Below are 20,893 nucleotides of genomic sequence, written 5' to 3'. Positions count from 1 at the left end.
ACGCCATGTTGGTCATGGGGGGGCGGAGGGGGAGGGAAACCGGGACGCACAGGTTCTGCGCTTGCGCCGAGCTCCGACCCCGGGCTCCGGGGTAACGGGGTGGCGGAGCGGAAGTGCTCAGCTGACCCCGAGGGCGTGAGAGTCCGCAGCCTGCGGTTCTCTGCCCGAAGCTGTCAGTTTCTGCGAGCAAAGTAAGGGGAGGGTCCGGGGGGTCATGGGGTGGGGTGTCCAGCGACAGAGCAGGGGTGCGATGTGTGTTGCGGGACGGACTGCGGAGTTCAGCGAGTGATTGAGGGATTCATTGAGTGCCTCGTAAATGCCCTATGAGTAGGTACTACGATGATCTTGGTTTTATAGAGCAAAAGGAAGAACAGAAAAGCTCGGAAACCTGTCCATAGTCACACAGCTAGTAAACTGGGGAAGCGTTTCCTTTTTTCCTCCTTTATGTTTTTCCGTCTAGCACTATGCCTTTCTAATGTACCTAAACGTATTTATCAAGTTTGTTACTCTGTCTCCTCTGCTAGAATATAGCTGCACAAGATCAGGGAACTCGGATATTTTGTTCCCTAACGTATCTCCCATAGGAAGAAAGTAGAACAGGCACATAGCGGGCACTCACTTCTTTTAATTAAAAGAAGAAAAGGGACAGAGCACACAGTTTGGTTCCAGAGCTCAGACGCTTCTGAAGTAAGGCATAGCTCCTGGGCCACCTACAATTGAGCTCTTACTAAATGTTAACACTGAAAACTAGAATGAGGCACTGTGCCTCCCGGTGTCCAGGAACACACTGGTTTTCCTTGTGGACGAAAAGGGGCCACAGGTTAACCTGACTAGCTCAGGGAAAGGCCTGCGTGGTGGCCTGGCAAACTCAGAAACCTAAAGTCACCACAAAAGATGGTCTGACATTCAAACGTTTTAAATTAGAAAGCAGCTGTGGTGGGTAGTCATGTCCTAGACTGGTATCTTCCCTGACAAAGATCATCTTAACTGAGCCTATTGTGGTATTTTGCATCTATGATAACATACCTGTGGAATGTCAGGTAACTTGTAACTTCCCTTTTCCCAGACCCCTCAGGGCACAACCATTATATCAAGGCACCATAGCAGAGACCACAAACCCCCTCATTCTTATTGTTATCTTATTAACTATTGACTATAACTACCCTGTACCCACCTATGTAAAGGAAGTATGTGTCTATCATTTTACTTTTTATCCAATCCCACAGGTTTCCCCACTTTGCTTTCTCCCGCCTCCCTAATCTATCACCAAGGGATTTCACGTAACCCACTTACTAGTACATCTCCTCCTTTGGTTGTGATGTATAAAACTACGTGAAAAACTGCCATTCTCCAGAGCATTAGCTCAGTACTTTGAGATTCTGCTTCCCGGTATTTGTCAACAGTTTGGCTCAAATAAACTCACAAAAATTCTTTACAGATTTGAATGTTTTATATATTAACATCCTCAACTTCACTCCATCATGAAAGTTGCTAGTTGCATTTCTTATGTGGTCATTGTCTTTCCAGAGTCGGGGTGCATAACTGAAACCACTGCTCATCAACTTCAGACTCCAGCTTATCTGCCCTGGGCTTCATTAGTCTACAGAAGACGCAGTCTGAAGCCCCGGAAGGAGGTAAGTTTCCCAGGTCAGAAACAGATATCTGCTGCTAAAGCGATTGTGCCGCACCAGCTCAGCCAAGGGTTTCTCAAGCCTGAGGGAGGGCGGTGAAGGATGTAGAAAAGACAGTCAAAGAGAATAAGCTGGGTCTAGGCGGATCTCCTGTGCCTGGCTGAGGCCACAGAAAAAGATCCAGAGGGAAAGCTGAGCCTTTACTTTATAGCCAGAGGTAAACAAGGTAGTGTTCACCATAATTACAATGTTCTTGTGAGTTTCACTTGTTTTGGCAGCACTTGCTGCACCTCCCACAGCCCATCAGCTACCCAGGAAGGTTCTAGGGAGCGTCATAAGGTCAAGCTTAATTATGCTAAGAAGGCTGTGCCCTCTAAGCTGGGATTTGTTTGTGCCCCTGCCACAGGTCAGTCTGAGGCTTAACCCTATAGCTGCTCCCTACAAGTGATGGTCCCAGATAAGATGTGTTTATCTTTGAACCCTTCAGTCCTTCTTCCTTAGGAACCGGAGAGTTCGTGTGACAGGAATTGGAGAAATCCCAGCCCAGAGCCCAGACCTACATGCTCAGTGGCCTCTGCCCCTCCCTCCCACTCAGAGAGCATGGCTGGTATGCTGACTCAACCTCCAGCCATACTGAAGGACTAGTGACAGTGGGCACTGGGACCACTATTGGAGAGATGAAAGTTACAGACAGATGGAGGGGCATTGCCATGAGGGAGGTGCCTTGGTGTAGTGCCTGCAAGGTCAGGGTCAAGCTGGGAAGGGTCGCTAGCAGCCTTCCAAGGCTTTCTCCTCTCCCAACACACCTGTGTGCACAGCGTTGTGCTCCCCTCTTTTGCCATTGGCTACTTCTGGATTTGAGTCAGTTCTGTGAGATGAATGTCCCACCTGCTTCTAGCAGAAGTACTGAATCTCCTCTACCCTGCCCGAAGTGCACAATAGGTTTTTTAAATATGTTTTTAGTTTTGTTTTTTTTTAATTTGTGGAACTTCAGAGTCCTTGCTAGGTATGCTGTCATCTAGTTCTGCTGCCTTCTTTTTTAAAAAAAAATATATTTTATTGATTTTTTACAGAGAGGAAGGGAGAGGTAGAGAGAGTTAGAAACATTGATCAGCTGCCTCCTGCACACCCCCCACTGGGGATGTGCCCGCAACCAAGGTACATGTCCTTGACTGGAATTGAACCTGGGACCTTTCAGTCCATAGGCCGATGCTATATCCACTGAGCCAAACCGGTTAGGGCCAGTTCTGCTGCCTTCCGTTGATGCTACTGTAACTGGGCCTGAGAGCATGACTTATTAAGCTACAAGTGCTAAACCCTGTTGTCTCAATGCTGCCACACGGTTTGTAATAATGTTATTCTGCACAAAAGCTCCTTGCTGAAACTTTCTTTGCAAAACTGCCCAACAAGGAAGAGCATGGTAACCAAATCGAAATCATGAGAAAGGGGGAAGGGATGGTGGGGTGAGCCAATGAAGGGCAAAGGGTGCAAGAGACAAAGTCAGTGGTTTCCAGCTCCATTGGAACTGACCAGTGCTGGGCTCTCCTCCCAGCCCTCTCAGCCCTTGTTTGTCTCTTTTCCTCCAAACCACAGCAAGACAGCCCTGTCCTCCAGACTTTGCTCAAGGTCTGTCACCTATAGGGCTCAGTGTGATAATCAGGGATTTGTAATAATTTTTAATTTTTATTTAACTAGTAATTAATATTCACTGTCAAAACTGAGAAATGCAAATAAACAAAAGAGGAAAGGTGAAGTCACCATTCAAAGGTAACTGTCAACATTTTAATAAATGCTCTTCCAGACTGCTCTTCCTTAGTACACACATACTGCTTAACAAATGGGATCACACTGCAGTTGCTTTTTGTAACCTGATTTTAAACATGTTAAGAAATGAAAACAGGATCCACACCATTTTTAAAGCCCATGTGGTATTACTATTTGTATTTCTTACTTTTTAGAAAATATATATATTTTATTGAGTTTTTACAGAGAGGAAGAGAGAGGGATAGAGAGTTAGAAACATCAATCAGCTGCCTCCTGCACACACCCCACTGGGGATGTGCCCGCAACCAAGGTACATGCCCTTGACCGGAATCGAACCTGGGACCCTTCAGTCCGCAGGCTGACACTCTATCCACTGAGCCAAAGAAATACAGCCGGTTTTTCTTACTTTTTAATAGAGTCCCCTTTGCTGGAGGTTTAGTTGAGTCCAAATTTTTGAATGGTGGAAACAACTACATTAACATCCTTGCAGCTTTGTGCTCTTTGTATTTGCTTTTTTTATGGTAAATTTCCAGGAATAGAATTATTGAGAGAAAGGAGGTACCGGGTTATTAATAGCTTCTGAGTAGATGTTTTTAAACACAAGTTATACATCTGTCCAGGAAATGGGGAAAATTCCATGTGCAAAACTCACAAGTACTTAGCAACATCTCAAGGGAATAGACTGGTGCTACCAGGCCATGTTTCCAGATTATTCTACCCAGGGTACAGGGTGATTATTATTAGGCTGATGATTATGGTCTCGTGGCTGTTTGCACTGACCTTGACCTTCCTAATTCTGCTTTTGTAGATCTCCATCCTTTGTCCAGAGCAGAACAGAATGGCCATGTCCCAGGTGAGTGCCTCGTTTTCCCCCTACTTTGTTTCCAGTGAGCTTCAGGCAGTTTTGGGGAATGTATAATGTAACCTTGAAAAATCTGTTAATCCCCTCTGCTCTGGCTGTTTTCTCTTCAACGTGTTGTGCACCTCAGGTTTCTCCAATCCTTGCCCTCCCCCCAAAAAGAATAAGAAAAGATAAAAGACAAAGATTTTTCACATCTTATTCCTCTGAGAAATTCACCTCGTCTTTCTTCTCTTCCTTCTCAGAGAAGATGGTTTAAATACATAGAACCGTCTGGCTTCTTCCATTTCTTCACTTCCAGTTCACTTTTGCTTTTTCTTTATGTTGAAAATAATGGAAGTAAATCCATGCTTAATGTTTTAATATGCATGAAAAATAGTAGGCAAAACAGTCCCATTTCTTCTCCCCCCAGTACCACGTTCTTCCACAAGATGCCCACTGTTAACAGTTTAGTGATAACATGGTGTGGATGCATTTACATCAGTTAAATTAACTAAAAACAGATACATATGTAATGTCATACATGTTTTTGCACCAATGCCATCCAGCTCCCATACCCATCTTGCTTTTTCCACCTGATTATATATATTCTGGGTGGTGTTCCTCATCCTATATAATAAAAGGTCAATATGCAAATTGTCCCCTTGACCAGAAGTTTGACAAGGGGGTGGGGCCGGCCATCCAACCTCCCATGTCCCCTCCCCATGGCCGGCCCAGCCCGATTGGGCCAATCTGGGCGGGTCAGCCGTACCCCACCCATGCACAAATTCATGCACCGGGCCTCTAGTCAATACATAAATATTATTTTAGTTCCTATTTCGTAGTATGGATGTATCATTTAACTTTTTCTCTATTCGTGGATACTTAGGTTTTTAATTTTCTTCTTCTATTATAAACAGTGCCTCTTGAACAACTTTCTAGGTATCTATCCAGTAGTGGAGATATTTATGGAGAATACACCTGAAAGTTGGAATTTTAAATCAAAGATATTCACACTTCAAACTTGCCCTCCCAAATCCTAGATTAATTGCTACTTTCACAAAATTTTAAAGGCCAGGTCATTTCTATGTTCAGCTTTTCCAGGCTCTTGAAAGATGAAAAGGAATTCAATTCATTTTATGAAGCCACTTAACCTTACATTTGAAGAAGATACTAGGATGTAAATCATAGACCATTTTTACTTAAGAATATGCATACTAAATTTCTAAAAACATATTCTAAATAGTTAATGCATTGAATTGAGGATTTTTAAAAGTAATTTGTATATATGATAAAAATTCAAACAAAAGCTTTGTTTAACAAAAGGTGAAAAAGAATTCTTCCTGTCCCCCTGTCCCCTCATCTCCATTTTTATACATTCTTCTAGATATCAGGTATGCATATCTATCTATCTTGAAATAAGAATCTTTTTTTCTTTCTAGTTTCTTTTTCACATATTACAGCACATTCTGGTCCTTTTCATGATCATTTTCACTTCACTGTATTTGGTCAGCCCCAGGTTTTCTCAAATTGGCCTCTTGACATTTTAGGCCAGATAATGCTGTGTTGTAGGGGGCTTGAGTATGCATTGGAAGATATTCAGCAACATCGCTGACCTCTACCCTCTTGATGTCAGCACCCCCACCCCACGTGGCAATGAAAAAATTTTACAGACATTGCCAACTATTCCCTGGAGGACAAAATCACCCAGGGTTGTACCCCATTTACAAAGTGGCTGATTGATATCCCACTGGGTGGAAATACCATTATTTATTTACCTTCTGTGATGTACATTTAGGATGCTTTGATGCCATAAACAACATAGCAATACATACCTATGTACATTTCAGTTGGTATCCATATCTGATCTGGAAGGTAACTTTCTAGAAGTGAGAATTCTAGGTCAAAGGCTGTGAATCTTAAATTTTGACAGTTTAGGGCTTCTAAGCCAGGTGGCCCCCTGTCTTCTCTAGTGAGGTCATGGTCCCTAGCAACTGAGCTATCATTTGGGAGGAGTGAGAGGAGAGGGTGAGCTGCTCTGAGAACGCCTGCTTCCTGTCTCATCCTTCTGCAGAGCTAAGTAAAACTGATGCCACGTAATGCCTATTGGAGCCTTGTGGGTGCAAAATGTTTCCTTGAATTCAAGACCACCAAGTGTTGGTGTGACAGTATAGAATCCAGAGTGTAAATAAATGGGTTATTGGTCTCTGACAGAAATCCGGGCACTTAGAAAAGTGAGTTTTTGTTTGATGGTAACAAGCCAAACATAGACCTTCCTTTTTTTTACCTCAATCTGCTGACCAGGCCAGACACAGACCCTCCGGCTTCCTGTTTTGTTTTGTTTTGTTTTTTTATGATGGACTAGCTAAGATTCGAACTGTTGGTCGTTGTAAAGGAAAAACCCATTGAGTCCCTTCTGTATAAGGGAAAACCCAGTTCTTCCCCACCATGTCTTTCTTGCCTGTATTTCTCCCTTTTGTGTCTCTTTCACTATTCACACAGAACACTTCCCTTCTGCCACTTCTGGTCACCAAATGTGTGGAGGTTTTTCCCCACAGCAAGCACTTCTCTGTCACTGGGCATCCTACAATCTAACCCAATTTTAACACTAACTACCTGGAGATAGCATCAGATCCCACAAGTTAAGGGCTCAGTCCCACTAACTGCCTACCGCACCTGTGTTTCTGACCAAGCAGCTATAGATTGCAGAGGTTCCAGTGACTCCCCATCTTGGTTAATTTGCTAGAGTACCTCACAGAACTAAGGGAAACACAGGATATGATAAAGGATACAGATGAGCTGCCAGAAGAAGAGCTACATAGGGTGAGGCCTGGGAGGGTTCTGAGTGCAGAAGCTTCTGTCCTCATGGAGTTGGGGGGGTGTCACCCTCCTTGTATGTGGGTATGTCCACCCACCTGGAAGCTCCCTGAATCCCTTACTATAAGAATTTCTTCAAGGCTTCCCCTCATACATACAATCAATTATTAACACCATTTCCAGCCCTGGCCCTTTCTCTGGAGGATGGTGGTTGGGGCTGAAAATTCCAAGCTTCTAATCATGGCTTGGTGTTTCTAGTGACCAGCCCCCGATTCAGGAGTCAATCAAGAGTCACCTCTTTAGAACAGAAGGCGTTCCTAGTGATTTTATCATTTAGGAAATTATAAGGGTTTTAGGAGCTCTGTGCCAGGAACCAGAGAGCAGATACCAAATATACACTGAGTGGCCAGATGATTATGATCTCTGAACACATAATCATCTGGCCACTCAGTGTATATCCTATAGAATAAAAGGCTAATATGCAAATTGTCCCCTCGACCAGGCCAGGCTGGCCGGACCCCACCCATGCACGAATTCATGAACCTGGCCTCTAATACACACACACACACACACACACACACACACACACACACACACACTGAGTGGCCAGATTATTATGCATACGGAGATCATAATAATCTGGCCACTCAATGTATATTTTCTATTATCTCATAGTCATGATTGAGTAGCTGCATTTAGAGCTGTTCTAGTTCTGTAGTCTCTGTGAAGTCTTCTGTGTCAGCCCCAAGGAGAATTTACATCTTCCTCTCCTCTCTTCATAGTCTTCTCTGTCACTGTCCTCTGAGGGCTGATAACCCTCCTTCCCTCTCACTTTCCCTCCCTCCCTCCCTCCCTCTCATATATGAGTTTCTAAGTGTTGTTCTTTTACCTCTGCTATACTGAAGCTCCTTCCATTCAGGAGGTGTTCGTTTTTATTAATCTTTACATCCTTGGAACTTAACTGCTTGGTCACTATTCAATAAATATGGGTTGAAAGAATGAATTTCCAGGGTAAGATATTTCTGACACTTAATCTGTTTTTTCATAAAGCTTAAAATAATTTTGTAACATAAACACTTTATATCCTATACTATGCCAAACTGTGGACAGTGAACAGCATAAGGACAATTATATAGAGGAAGGCAGTGCAGTGTCCTGTATTAAAATGTAGGTGTGGAGACCTGGCCAGTGTGCTCAGTGGTTAGAGCATCAGCCTGTGCACCAAAGGGTTGCAGGTTCGATTCCCAGTCAAGGACAGGCACCTGGGTTAGGGTGCAGGTGGGAGGCAACCAACCGATGTGTCTCTCATCTCTCTCTCTCTCTCTCTCTCTCTCTCTCTCTCTCTCTCCCCCCTCCCTCCCTCCATTCCACCCTCTCTGAAAAGCAATGGAAAAAAATATCCTGTGGTGAGGATTAACCAAAAAAAAATGTGGGTGTGGAAACCAGACCACATGGGTTTTAATCCCTAATTCCTAGGTGTGTGACCTTGGGTGAGTAACTTTACACTGTGTGTGCCTCAGTATCTTCATCTGTCAGGGTTCTGGGTGGGGGCAAGGATGGAAATATTTAGGATAGGTACAGAGTAGGCAGCTGATATAAATCATGTATATCCAGTCCCCCAAGCGCTAAAGAAAAATGTGCTGTTGTAGGGATCATTGACCTTCAGAGACGTGTTTGTGGACTTCACCTTGGAGGAGTGGCAGCAACTGGACTTTTCTCAGAAGAACCTCTACAGGGATGTCATGCTGGAGAACTACGGCCACCTGGTTTCTGTGGGTGAGGGACTGCTCCATGGTGTGGCTAGAATACCCCTACTCATGTCTCCCTCTGTAGGCTGCTGCATGCTCAGGGGTGTCTGAAGCCGTGAATGAGTTCAGGCCTAAGGCTCACTGTCAAGAATTCATAATCCTGTTTGCTCCCTGCACAGTATGTTTGTGCTCTCGCTTTCTATGTGCATGTTCTGCATGAAGGGAAAATAGCTGTGCTCATGGGACAGTCACCAAGGCCAGACCATCTTCACTCTGCAAGGATGGGCCTCGGTTCTAGACTGCCTCCAGTATTAATAATAAAGTCCTGTGTCATTTCACCTCCACAGGATACCTGGTGGATACACCGGATGTGATCTTCAGGTTCGGACAAGGAGAAGAGGCCAGGAGGGAAGATGGAGAACCCATAATACAGAGCTGTCCAGGTGAGCCTGAGCCAGCCAGTCAGGACAGGGGCCAGGAGAACACAGTAGAGCAGTGAGAGCCTGGCCTTGGGCATGCCCTTGAGCTCTTCTCAGAGCCCCAGCCTTAAGGACAGGACTCAGGTTGAAATGAGTTGCTGTGATATCCACAGGATGCTCCCCATACACTGGTTGCCTAGTGAGAAGGGCCAAGCCTTTTCTTCTCCATCTTTTCTGGAACTTTCAGGGCTTTTCCCCTCTTGGGCATTTATATTTTCATCAGAATAGAAGTAGATGCAGGTGTGATGTTTCCTCTTTATTTGCTATATGGTGGGCCCTTTGAGTCTGAAACTTGGAGTCTTGTCTTCAACCTCAGGGAAATGATCCTACCTGGTTTAATAGAATCAGTGTGGACAAAAAGCTTTGCTAATGAACTTTAACTCTACCAGACTAGGTACCCCACTTGTCTTTGCCTGCCCTCACGGTGAACAGGGTCAACATTCACACAGGTCTCTGTTTTCTCTTCTTATTTCCTCTCAGACTCTTCCAAAACTGACTTGTGACTGCTTGTTTTCATATTCCTCCTCTTATCAGTACTTCCTTCCCACTCAACTCTTTTGTCTTTTGTATTATCTGTTTATTCAAAAAAGAAATAAAAATCGGAGGGGACATTACTTCATGGTGGCAAGCTTCAGTGAGCCATACCTCAGTCCTGGACAGAGCTGCTTTTTTTTTTCCTTTATCTGTTTGTTTTTGCTCTGCACCCCTAATGGGGATTCAGGCAATCTTCAGATGTTAGTTTTCCTCTTTCTCCCCCACTCACAGTGGCCACTCAGTGTCCCTATTCCAAATAAGTCTGTCTAGAATGCTGCTACTATTCAGTGTGGTTCATGGACTAGCAACATGATCAAGGCCTGGGCTCTAAGAAGAAATGCACCTCAGATTGACTGAATCTGAATTTGCTGTTAAAATTAATGTCAGAGCTCCAGCTATAGTCAGATGCTGACCCAGCTGATCCCAAGTGACTCCTGGGTGCCTTTCCCAGAGCCCATGCCTACTGGGCAGAGGCATTCTCTCTCTCAGAACCTTCCTGTGCAGGCGTGCACCCACCATTCTGTAGCTTCTCCCAGGGACATTTTGGGCTACAATTTCCTCTTTATTGCTCAGTCATTCCCATATCTACTGCCTTGTAGAGATTCACCAGGAGTTCCTGTCTACTGATGGCATGCCTTTTCCTACTTCCAATGTTTCCAGGGACTGTAATGACTGTGAGTTCATTCTTATTTCAGTGGTATCCTGGAAGGATTAAAAGCAAACTAGAGGCACAGTCCAGCCTTGGAGTTCTGATTCCCTTATATAAAAAGTATACAATATTGCCCTGGCTGGTATAGCTCAGTTGGTTAAGCATCATCCTGTGCACCAAAAGGTCACTGGTTCTATTTCTGGTCAGGGCACATACCCAGGTTTTGGGTTTGGTTCCAGGTCCAGGGGCATATGCGAGGACATGGATCAAAGTTTCTCTCTAAATTCAATGAAAACATTTTTTAAAAGTATCCTTCCTTCCTATATAATAAAAGCCTAATATGCAAATCGACCAAAGAGCAGAACAACTGGTGGAAGGACCATTCGCTGTGATGTGCACTGGTCACCAGGGGGCAGGCGCTCAATGCAGGAGCTGCCCCCATCCAGCAGGCCCCAGGCCAGCCAAGGCGGGTGCAAGTGGGGGCCCCCCCAGATTGACCCGCATCACCCTGCAGAGGGAGGCAACCTCTGGCAGCAGCGGGGGGCAGGGCCGGTGAGTGGGTGGTGCCAGGCCAGCCAAGGTGGGTGCCAGTGGGGGCTCCCCAATTGCCCCGCCAATCACCCCACAGATTGGCCCTGATTGCCAGACAGACTTAGGGACCCTACCCATGCACGAATTTCATGCACTGGGCCTCTAGTAAGATATTAAAAGTAGTGGGGGCTCATATTATGTAGGCGTTCTGAACAATATGTTATTTAGAGTAATCCTAGTGTGTTTCTAGTCATGCTTCCATGTGCAGCCTCTTCTCAGGGTTTCTGTTTTTAATTATTGGGAGTTTTTAGTTTGCCACCCTTCTGTGAAAGATAAGGATCTAGCTCAATTACACATTGGCTTTCTGCTCCCAGCTCCTTCACAAATTTTTTTTAAATAAATATTGTTCAGATTATTACAGGTGTTCCTCTTTCCCCTCCCCCCCATAGTTCCCCTCCACTTGATTCCCCCACCATGCCCTTACCCCCCGCCACTGTCTTCATCCATAGGTGTAAGATTTTTGTCCAATCTCTTCCTGCACCCCTCAAACCCCCTTCCCCCTGATAATTGTCCATCCCCTCCCTTTCTATGTCCCTGATTCTATTGTATTCACCAGTCCATTCTGTTCTTCAGATTTTTTATTCACTTGATTTTTAGATTCACTTGTTGGTAGGTATGTATTTGATGTCTTTTTGTTGTTCATAATTTTTACCTTTACCTTTTTTTCTTCTTCCTCTTCTTAACCCTTTGCACTCGCTTGCTTTTTTCTTGATTCCTTTATTCTACTTGGGATTTAATTTTTTAAATACCCCAGATTTTACAAAGCGCGGCAGTAGAATAAAAAACTGGAGTTTCTTTTCATACAAACTTATTTATTTGGATTTTTTTATATTTCAAATACATACGAGCTGCTACCGATGCTAACAGTGTCGAATCACACTCGACATCCGAGTGCAAAAGGTTAAAGAATAGCCTTCAGCATTTCATGTAATCCTGGTTTGGTGGTGATGAACTCCTTTAGCTTTTTCTTGTCTGTGAAGCTCTTCGTCTGACCTTCAATTCTGAATGATAGCTTTGCTGGGTAGAGTAATCTTGGTTGTAGGTTCTTGCTGTTCATCACTTTGAATATTTCTTGCCACTCCCGTCTGGCCTGCATAGTTTCTGTTGAGAAATCAGCTGACAGTCGTATGAGTGCTCCCTTGTAGGTAACTAACTGTTTTTCTCTTGCTGCTTTCAAGATTCTCTCTTTGTCTTTTACCCCTGGCATTTTAATTATGATGTGTCTTGGTGTGGTCCTCTTTGGATTCCTCTTGTTTGGGGTTCTGTGCGCTTCCTGAACTTGTAAGTCTATTTCTTTCACCAGGTGGGGGAAGTTTTCTGTCATTATTTCTTCAAATAGGTTTTCAGTATCTTGCTCTCTCTCTTCTTCTGGCACCCCAAAAATTTGGATGTTGGTACGCTTAAAGCCATCCCAGAGGCTCCTTACGCTATCCTCACACTTTTGGATTCTTCTTTCTTTCCGCCTCTCTGGTTGGGTGTTTTTTGCTTCCTCATATCCCAGATCTTTGGTTTGACTCTTTGGGTATGGTGGTCTACAGTTGAGTTTCTGTATATTCTTTATTTCAGACAGTGTATGCATAATTTCTGACTGGTCCTTTTCCATTTTTTTGGTATTCTCATTAAGGTCCTTGAAGGTCTCTTCAAGTTTCTCAGCGGTTTTTAGAAGATTCTTGAGTAACCTTATAAATGTGGTTCTGAACACTGTGTCGTCCAGTAGTTTACTTTCCTCCATCTCTCCTATTCATGACATACTTCGGTGTTTCCGCATTTTGGCTGCCTCCCTGTGTTGATGGAGTGGCTTTGTGTGGTCAGTGACCTATAGGGGCCGGTAGCTCAGCTTTCCCAATCACCCTAGGTGGTCACTCTTGGTGCACCCCTTTGTGGGCTGAGTGGAAAGTCTTGGTGTAGTTAAAAGCCTTGATTGCTATTGGTACACTGGGAGGAATTGACTTCCAGGCCAATTGGCTGTGAGGACCTGCTGTGTCTATAATGGAAGCGCTGCTGTGCTGGAGACACGCTTGTGGTACAGGACTTGTTTGAGTGGGGCTTTGGTGCTCACTGAGTCCACCTCCCGAATGTGTCACTTATGGGTGTGAGGAGTTGAAATCTGGTGTCTCACACTGACCACTAGGTGCATTGGCTAGTTCAGCTGCTGTCTGAGGCTACCCTGCAGGAGCTACAGCGAGAACTGCCGTCCTCTCCTCCCTGCTTGGAGTTTGGAGGCCTTGGAGCTGTCTGTACTGGGTTGCAAGTTTACTAGTTTAAACTGCAATAGAGAAGGCCATTCATATGCAAAAGCCACTGCTAGGAGCTTGGGTGTGTTTGTAGATTGTGCAGGGCGGAGTCTCAGGGCATCACTAGGCTAGGGCATGGCCAACAGCAATGGCTGGCAGTGAGCCGCCTCCAACCGCGTCCCCGCAACCGCATCCTGCAGTCTCACGCCCCGGTGCAGCCAACAATTCTACCTCCACGCAGCTCTGTTAGTAAGCCACCCTCACTCTCCGACCCGCTGGCAGACAGCCCAGTCTCTCCCCAGAAACTGGATTTCAGAGAGATTGGGGGCTTGTCTCTCTTTGGATTGAAGAAAGCAACGCCCGCCTCCAGCTGGGCTCTGCCGCCAGTTCGTATCGTGTGCACTCCCCTGTACCTCAGTTTTTCAGAGTTTGTTCCCTGCTTGCTCCCGTCTCTTTCGGTCTAGGTGTAGAGGTTCCGCTCAGCCAGCTTTCCCGTGGTTCTGGGTGATAGTTGTAGTTTTGGAAATTGTTGTGGGCGGCAGCAGCCCAGATGTTTATCTATGCCGCCATCTTGGATCTTCTTCACAAATTTTTTAAAAATTTATTTTTAGTTTCTTTAATTTGCTGGTTCTTTATGTTGGATAGTTTTGGATTCTATCGTAGATACTGGTGATTGTTTTGTTGTTTTTAATATTCATTTGTCATGTAATAAACCTGGTTAGATTCAGACCACTAGTTTCATCTCACCATCTGAGGGTGTTGATTACAGTCAATTCAGTTTTCAAAGCCTTCACTGGGCTCCTTTGGATCTGTGTTGTGTATGCACCTTTCAAGAGTCAATGTAAGACTTGAGTGATGGTTAAGTCTTTGTACAATTTTCAAAGTCTTCGATGTCCTGCTTTAGGTCTGTCTCACGCATGTGTTACTCAGGTGTTGGTCTCAGACTTGAGCTGTGGTTTAAATCTTAGTTTAGTTCAGTTCTTAAAGCTTTTGTATGAAGTTTTGGTTTCCTTGCATGCACAGCTCTTGGATGAGCTCATGTCTTATGGAGATTCATATGCCAAAGTTTTGTGAGAAAAAACTGAGTGATGTACGGCTGCTTTTCCACTTTCTGGTTCACCTTCAAGTCTCTATGCTTTTGTTTACTTGTTAGAATCCTCAAGTAGTTGCTTTACATATTTTGTCTAAAGTTTTTAGTTGAAATAATCAATAGACATACTTCATTGTGGCCAGACGTAGAAGCCTTAATTTAATTAATTCTAGGTTTTATCTTATCTCTGTCCTTTTGCTAGTTTGAATTTAATTTTCTCTTTTCCTAGTTTTATAAGATAGAAGCTTATATCATTAATTTGATAGCTTATTTTTCTAATATAAGCATTGCGAATGCTATGAAAGGCTTTAAGAACTGATCTAGCTGTTTTAACACCCTTATTGTATAATTGACAAGAAATTGCACATATTTAAAGTATACAATTTGATAAGTTTTGACATGTACACACTCATGAACCTATCACCACAACCAAGATAATGAAGTCATAGATGAGTTGAAAGTATTCCTGCATCTCTTCAGTTCTTTTGAAGAATTTGTGTAAAATTGGTATTAGTTTTTACTTAAATGTTTGATATAATTCTCTAGTGAAGGCATCTGGGATTGGAGTTTTCTTTGTGGGAAGGTATTAAACTACAATTTCAATTTCTTTAGTAGATATTGGGTTATTCAGATTAATCTTGAATTAATTTGATAATTTGTATCTTTCAAGGAATTTGTTCATTTCACCTAAATTGTCATATTTATTGGCATATAGTTGTTCATAATATTCCCTTGTTATCCTTTTTATTTTTGAGGATCAGTGGTAATCTCATTTTAGTTTTTAAAAAGTCTAATTGCGTGTAGTAGTGAAAACTATGAACTTCATTTAAAGGGAAATCTTTCCCACTTTTCCCCCTCTTGAGTCCTGCTCCCCTCATTCCCTCCCTGGACAAACAATATCAAGAATATGGTGAGTATCCTTCTAATCCTTGTTTTTATACTTTTACTACATATCTGTCATTAATATAACATTCTTCTTGTAAATTTACCAGATTAGTGTTCTCAAACAATGGGGGTCTTTCTACAACTTGCTTTCTGTATTCAGTGTTGCACTTTGAGCTTTACCTATGCTAATATGTTACATTTAGTTCATTCATTTTAACTCTTGTATAGCATGCCAATGTCTGAATATTGTAGTTCATTAATCCATACCTCTATTGGTGAGCATTTGGTTGTTTCTAATGCTTTGTTGCTGTTCTTGTACATGTATCCCGACTCACCTTTGCAGAATTTGTCTATGGTGTCACTACAAGTGGAATGCCTAGTAGGGTATGTACATTTTCAATATCACTAGGTGTATTTTCTCTTTTCTCTTATAAATAAGTTCAATTTGCCTTGTGTGCTTAAGAGTTTTGCATCTATGTAAATGATATTTCTTTATAATATGCTCATATTCTGACCTTATTTGCTTTTGGCATTAAGTTCATTCTGTTTTGTATAATATTAAGCATTGTTTTACTATAATTTTATTTTCAACATTTCTCTCTCATTTTGTTCCAATTGTCTTTTGAAAGCAAAGAGCTGATGTTTAAAAATACAATTTAATATGGTTAGCTTTTAGTTAATATTTATTTATTGTACCATTACTATATTGTATTCTTTACTTGTTTGTATTTTCTATATATATCCTGCTTTTTCTTTACCTCTTTTTTCTGCTTTTGCTGTATTTTCTTTACTTCCATTTTCCCCTTTGGCCATCTTCCTCCTGAATATTTCAAGTACCAAGCATTATTCTTAGCCATGAGTCTTTTCTTGTCCAAAAATGTCTATATTTGTCATCTTTCTTTGAAATAATTTATCTAGGAGTAGAGTTACAAAATGATAGCTTCTCTCAGGACTTTGAAAATATTCTTTAATCTTTTGACTTTTTTTTTTTTACCTAGATAGGGGGTCCCCAAGATCACTACCAGATTCAGATGAGAAGGACTCATGAGAATCAGCATATAATTGTGTTTACAGCTAATATTTATTACAGTGATGAAGTGAGCATATATAATTAGATCATAAGGGGTAAAACACTAATAGATTCTGGAGGAATTCATGTATAGTATCCCTTATGCTTTCTCTCTCCCATGAAAGGTCACACAGGGCACACTTCTCCTAGTAGTGAAAATTCAGCAACCTATGTAATGTTTATGCCCAGAGAAGACTATTAGAGGCTCACCACCCCTCAGATTTTGTTGGAGGCTGGTCAGATACACAAACTTGGCCTAGCACATACCAAAATTCCAGACTCTCAGAAGGAAAGGAAATATTCAGCATAAATCACAGTGTTTGCATGAGCAGCCTTATCTCTTAGGGAATGGTGGGGACATTCCTGAACTCCAAATTCCCAGATGTCAGCCAAGAGCCAACCTCCCAAAAAGGCTTATCATTTCTCTATTTTCTCTTAACATGTTTCTATTTTGTTAGCTCTTCATGCAATATTTTTGTGTTATTTCTCAAGCTCTGTCATCTAATTCATTAAATCTGTCTTTATCTGTGACTAGTTCAACCTCTCTAGTTTAGCAACACCTATATATTATTTTATATTTCTATTTGTTTTCCCCAAAATTTCCTATTTTTCACCCATAGCCCAATTCTTACCTGATTTTTTTGTATACTTAAAATGTATTTATTTTAAAATCCATATGGTTCTACTAGTTATATTTCTAGGAATATGGGAGTATCTTTAAATGTATCTGCCAATTCTCTCTCACAATGATTCATTTCTTTGTGAGGTTTTTAATTGCTTACTGTGAGCTCTTCAGTGAGAATTGGTTTTCCATAGATGGTCTGTGAGCCCTAAACTATAAAAACATAACAATATACCTTTTGGAAAGTTTGCCATTGCTAGGAACCTACTAATAACAGAACCAATTTTCAGGTTAATTTTCAGATTGTTGTTGTACTACACTGATAATCACTTGAATTGGGTTATAGAACTAGGTTTTTTGTTTCTTATACACTAGAGGCCTGGTGCATGAATTTCATGCACAGGAGCGGGGGGTGTTCCCTCAGCCCGGCCTGCGCACTCTCACAGTCTGGCACCCCTCACTCTTTACTGCCTGCCTGCTCGCTGATCCTTACTGCCACCACTGCTATGCTCACCAGCGGTAAGCCTGGCTTTTGGCTGAGCAGCACTCCCCCTGTGGGAGCGCACTACTACCAGGGGGCAGCTCCTGCAATGAGCATCTGCCCCCTGGTGGTCAGTGAGCATCATAATGACCAGTCTGGTCATTCTGCCATAAGGGTCGCTTAGGCTTTTATTATATAGATAATATCCTTATTTTTAATTTCCTTGACCAGTGGGGAGTCCTTCTAGTTCCTGTTAAACAAACATGGAAACACCTTGTGATTCCAGCTTTAAGTGCAAATTACATTCCTGAACATTTGTGCCCTGTGGTCTGGAGTCCCCTGCAAATCCTCAAGCTTCAGTTTCTGTTCATCCCTCCGCTTTAAATTCCCACTTCACTTTTCACATGTAATAAGTTCATTTTCTTGATTTTGAGCTTGACTGTGTTTTAAATTATTTTTGTTAAATATGGAACAGCATTTCTTTGCCTTTTCATTTGGTAGTGGTGGAGGAGCATAAGGAGGGTCTAACCACATCAGCTCAAATCTATTGATAGAAATTCTCAGCGGGATGTTTATGAATTAATTTTATGCCAGAACATTGTAGTAGGAGCATTTACAAATTTGATGATTTATTGCATTTTTTCCTAGAATTCTGGCAAGTTGATGACCAGAAAGATAATCACAAGGAAAGCCAAGATAAATCACTGTGGCAAGCTATATTTATACACCAGGAAACACTGAAGGATGCGAGTGACCAAGAAATAAGAACATGCACAAAAAATATTTATCCCAGCACAGACTTTGTTTCTATAAGACAAAGACTCCTTAAACATTATTCATGGGAAAGATGTTCAAAACATAATTTTAACATTCTTAGTCAAAATAGAAGCTATGGAAAAAAGAAAGATGAATATCAGGCATATTGGAAATTATGCTTCCATTCTAATCTTGATAAAGTTCAACCTGGAGAGAAAATCTTTGAACGTAAACACCATGGAAAAGCCTTCCACCATAAGCAAGCCCTTAAAACTCAGAGAATTCAAACTGGGGAGAAACTCTATGAATGTTCTGACTGTGGAAAAGCATTTATCCAGAAAGGAAACCTTGCTGTACATCAAAGAATTCACACTGGAGAGAAACCTTATGAATGCTGTGAATGTGCAAAAGCCTTCAGCCAGAAGTCAACCCTCATTGCACACCAGAGAACTCATACAGGAGAGAAGCCCTATGAATGCAATGAATGTGGGAAAACCTTTATCCAGAAGTCAACCCTCATTGCACACCAGAGAACTCATACAGGAGAGAAACCATTTGTATGTGGTGAATGTGCAAAAACTTTTAAGAGTTCATATCACCTTATTAGACATGAAAAAACACACATTAGACAAGCATTTTATGAAGTTATCAAATGTGATAAGTCAAGCCTTATGCATCAGAGGACTCAGATGGGTGAGAAATCTGAATACAATAAACATAGGAAAACCTTTTATGAGAAACCCACCCCCATTAAACATCAGAAAATGCATACAAAAGAGGAAAGTTATGAGTGCAACAAATGTGGAAAAAGCTTCAGGGGGAAGTCAGACCTCTCTGTTCATCAGAGAATTCACACAGGAGAAAAACCCTATGAATGTGGCATATGTGGGAAGAATTTCAGTGGAAAATCACACCTCCCTGTCCATCATAGAACTCATACAGGAGAGAGACCTCATGAATGCAGAAGATGTGGGAAAGCCTTTGGTGAGAAATCAACCCTTATTGTACATCAAAGAACTCATACAGGAGAAAAACCCTATAAATGCAATGAATGTGGGAAAGCCTTCACTGAAAAGTCACCACTGATTAAACACCAGAGAATTCATACAGGAGAGAGACCCTATGAATGCAGTGACTGTGGGAAAGCCTTTAGTAGGAAGTCTACTCTCATTAAACATCACAGAATTCATACAGGGGAAAAACCCTATGAGTGTAGCAAATGTGGGAAAGCTTTCCGTGTGAAATCAACTCTCATTGTACATCATAGAACTCATACAGGAGAGAAACCCTATGAATGCAAAGAATGTGGCAAAGCCTTCAGTGGGAAGTCAACTCTCATTAAACATCAGAGAAGTCATTCAGGAGATAAAATCTCTTAATATACTTAAAAGTGTGGTTACATCAGTAGCAGTTATACTCCATTGTATATCAATTCATCCTCGGAAGTAACTCTTAAAAGTCAGAAATTCTTCATATAGTATTTAATGTTCATTTAATAAAATGTACAAAAGTATAATTGCAGAAGCATATAATAAATGTGATCAATTTTTCACCCAGAATTCTTATCCATGCATGGTAAATTGTATATCAGAATTCAAAAGTGGCAAAACTGTGTCTTGGTGTTGGAAAGCCTTTGGAGAGAATTGAAATGCCATTGCCTATCAGAGTATTTATGCTGTGGAAAAACTACAGATTTAATCCTACCTAATAATAGGGTAATATGCAAATAACCATCACTCTGCTACGCCCACGATTGGGCAGCGGGAGGCTTAGGGGCGGGACTCGGGGTGGCCTATCCGGTCATTGAGAGGCGCAGGGCGCAGGACTCGCAAGTCCCGCCCCCCGTGCCACCGCCGATCCAGCTGTTGAGAGGCACGTGGGACTCTGCAGCCCATCCGGTGATTGAGAGGCGCGGGGCAAGCACTCCAGGGGCCGATCCGGTCATTGAGAGGCGTGGGGGGCGGGATTCGCGAGTCCCACCCCCTGCGCCTCTCAAAGACCAGATCAGTGGCCTCTGAGGGGGGCTGCTGCAGATACCCGGCTCCCCTGCCATCGAAAGCGGGGAGACGGAGCGGACACCTGGCTGCCCTGCCATCTAAAGTGGGGAGGGGTGTCTGCTCCGGCTCCAAGGCCAAAAAGCGGGGAGCCAGTGTACTTGCCAGAGTCCATTAAGCAGGCCAAGGAGCTGGACCTTGCGGGGCTGGGCCTACAACCCCTCTTCAGCTTGAGCTTTGAGGAGGAGGAGCTGCAGCAGCTGAGGCTGGTGGGACAGCATCAAGCAGTACCACTCACAGGTGGCCATCTTTGAGATCAATGCCTCCAGCCGGGACCTGAGCAGCCAGGTGATGTGGGCCAAGCGGCAGAAGGACTGCAAGGCCATCGCCAGCTTCCAGCAGGGCCGGCAAGAGCGGCAGGAGGGCCTGGCTGGTCCAGGCCCGAGCTGCCAGTGTGGCAGGCGGAGCAGCCTGGGAAAGAGGAGGAGGAGGAGAAGGAGGTGGCGGGAGAGAGCATGGAGGATGTCTCATAGAGGTTGTGGGCTGAAAACAGCAACAGCCAGGACCTGAACGGGGAGCCAAGAGGCGGAAGGAGGAGGCCCGGCAGCTGGACCAGGATTTCTATGTCCCCTATCTGCCCAAAGATTTCGACAGTGAATGGGTCCTAAGCGTTGGTGGGGACCAGAGGTGCCTTTGAGCAGCAGGTGGCTG

General features: G+C 43.1%; 1 protein-coding gene across 2 annotated transcripts; it reads left to right on the top strand.

Annotated features, from left to right (window-relative positions):
- The first annotated feature begins 4,233 nt into the window (after window positions 1-4,233).
- On the top strand, window positions 4,234-19,645 carry ZNF674 (zinc finger protein 674). Of its 2 annotated transcripts, none has more exons than XM_008152997.3 (4): window positions 4,234-4,248; window positions 8,700-8,826; window positions 9,146-9,241; window positions 18,081-19,645. In XM_008152997.3, exons 1-4 carry the CDS (start codon window positions 4,234-4,236, stop codon window positions 19,565-19,567), a joined length of 1,725 nt encoding a protein of 574 aa, XP_008151219.2. In that variant the 3' UTR covers window positions 19,568-19,645. The 2 variants fall into 2 exon arrangements, with proteins under 2 accessions (XP_008151219.2, XP_054574604.1); XM_054718629.1 differs by having other exon boundaries at window positions 9,146-9,259.
- The last annotated feature ends 1,248 nt before the right edge of the window (window positions 19,646-20,893 follow it).

Source organism: Eptesicus fuscus, chromosome 1, assembly GCF_027574615.1.
Source record: "Eptesicus fuscus isolate TK198812 chromosome 1, DD_ASM_mEF_20220401, whole genome shotgun sequence".
Taxonomy (NCBI): domain Eukaryota; kingdom Metazoa; phylum Chordata; class Mammalia; order Chiroptera; family Vespertilionidae; genus Eptesicus; species Eptesicus fuscus.
The sequence above is the reverse complement of the archived record's forward strand: the minus strand, read 5'-3'. Positions and strand labels throughout refer to the sequence as shown.

Bases quoted from the DNA above. Each gene is read 5' to 3' on its own strand.
- ZNF674 (XM_054718629.1), top strand. The intron at 8,827-9,145 runs GTGAGGGACTGC...TCACCTCCACAG, and splicing joins CGGCCACCTGGTTTCTGTGG to GATACCTGGTGGATACACCG. The intron at 9,260-18,080 runs GTCAGGACAGGG...ATTTTTTCCTAG, and splicing joins AGGTGAGCCTGAGCCAGCCA to AATTCTGGCAAGTTGATGAC.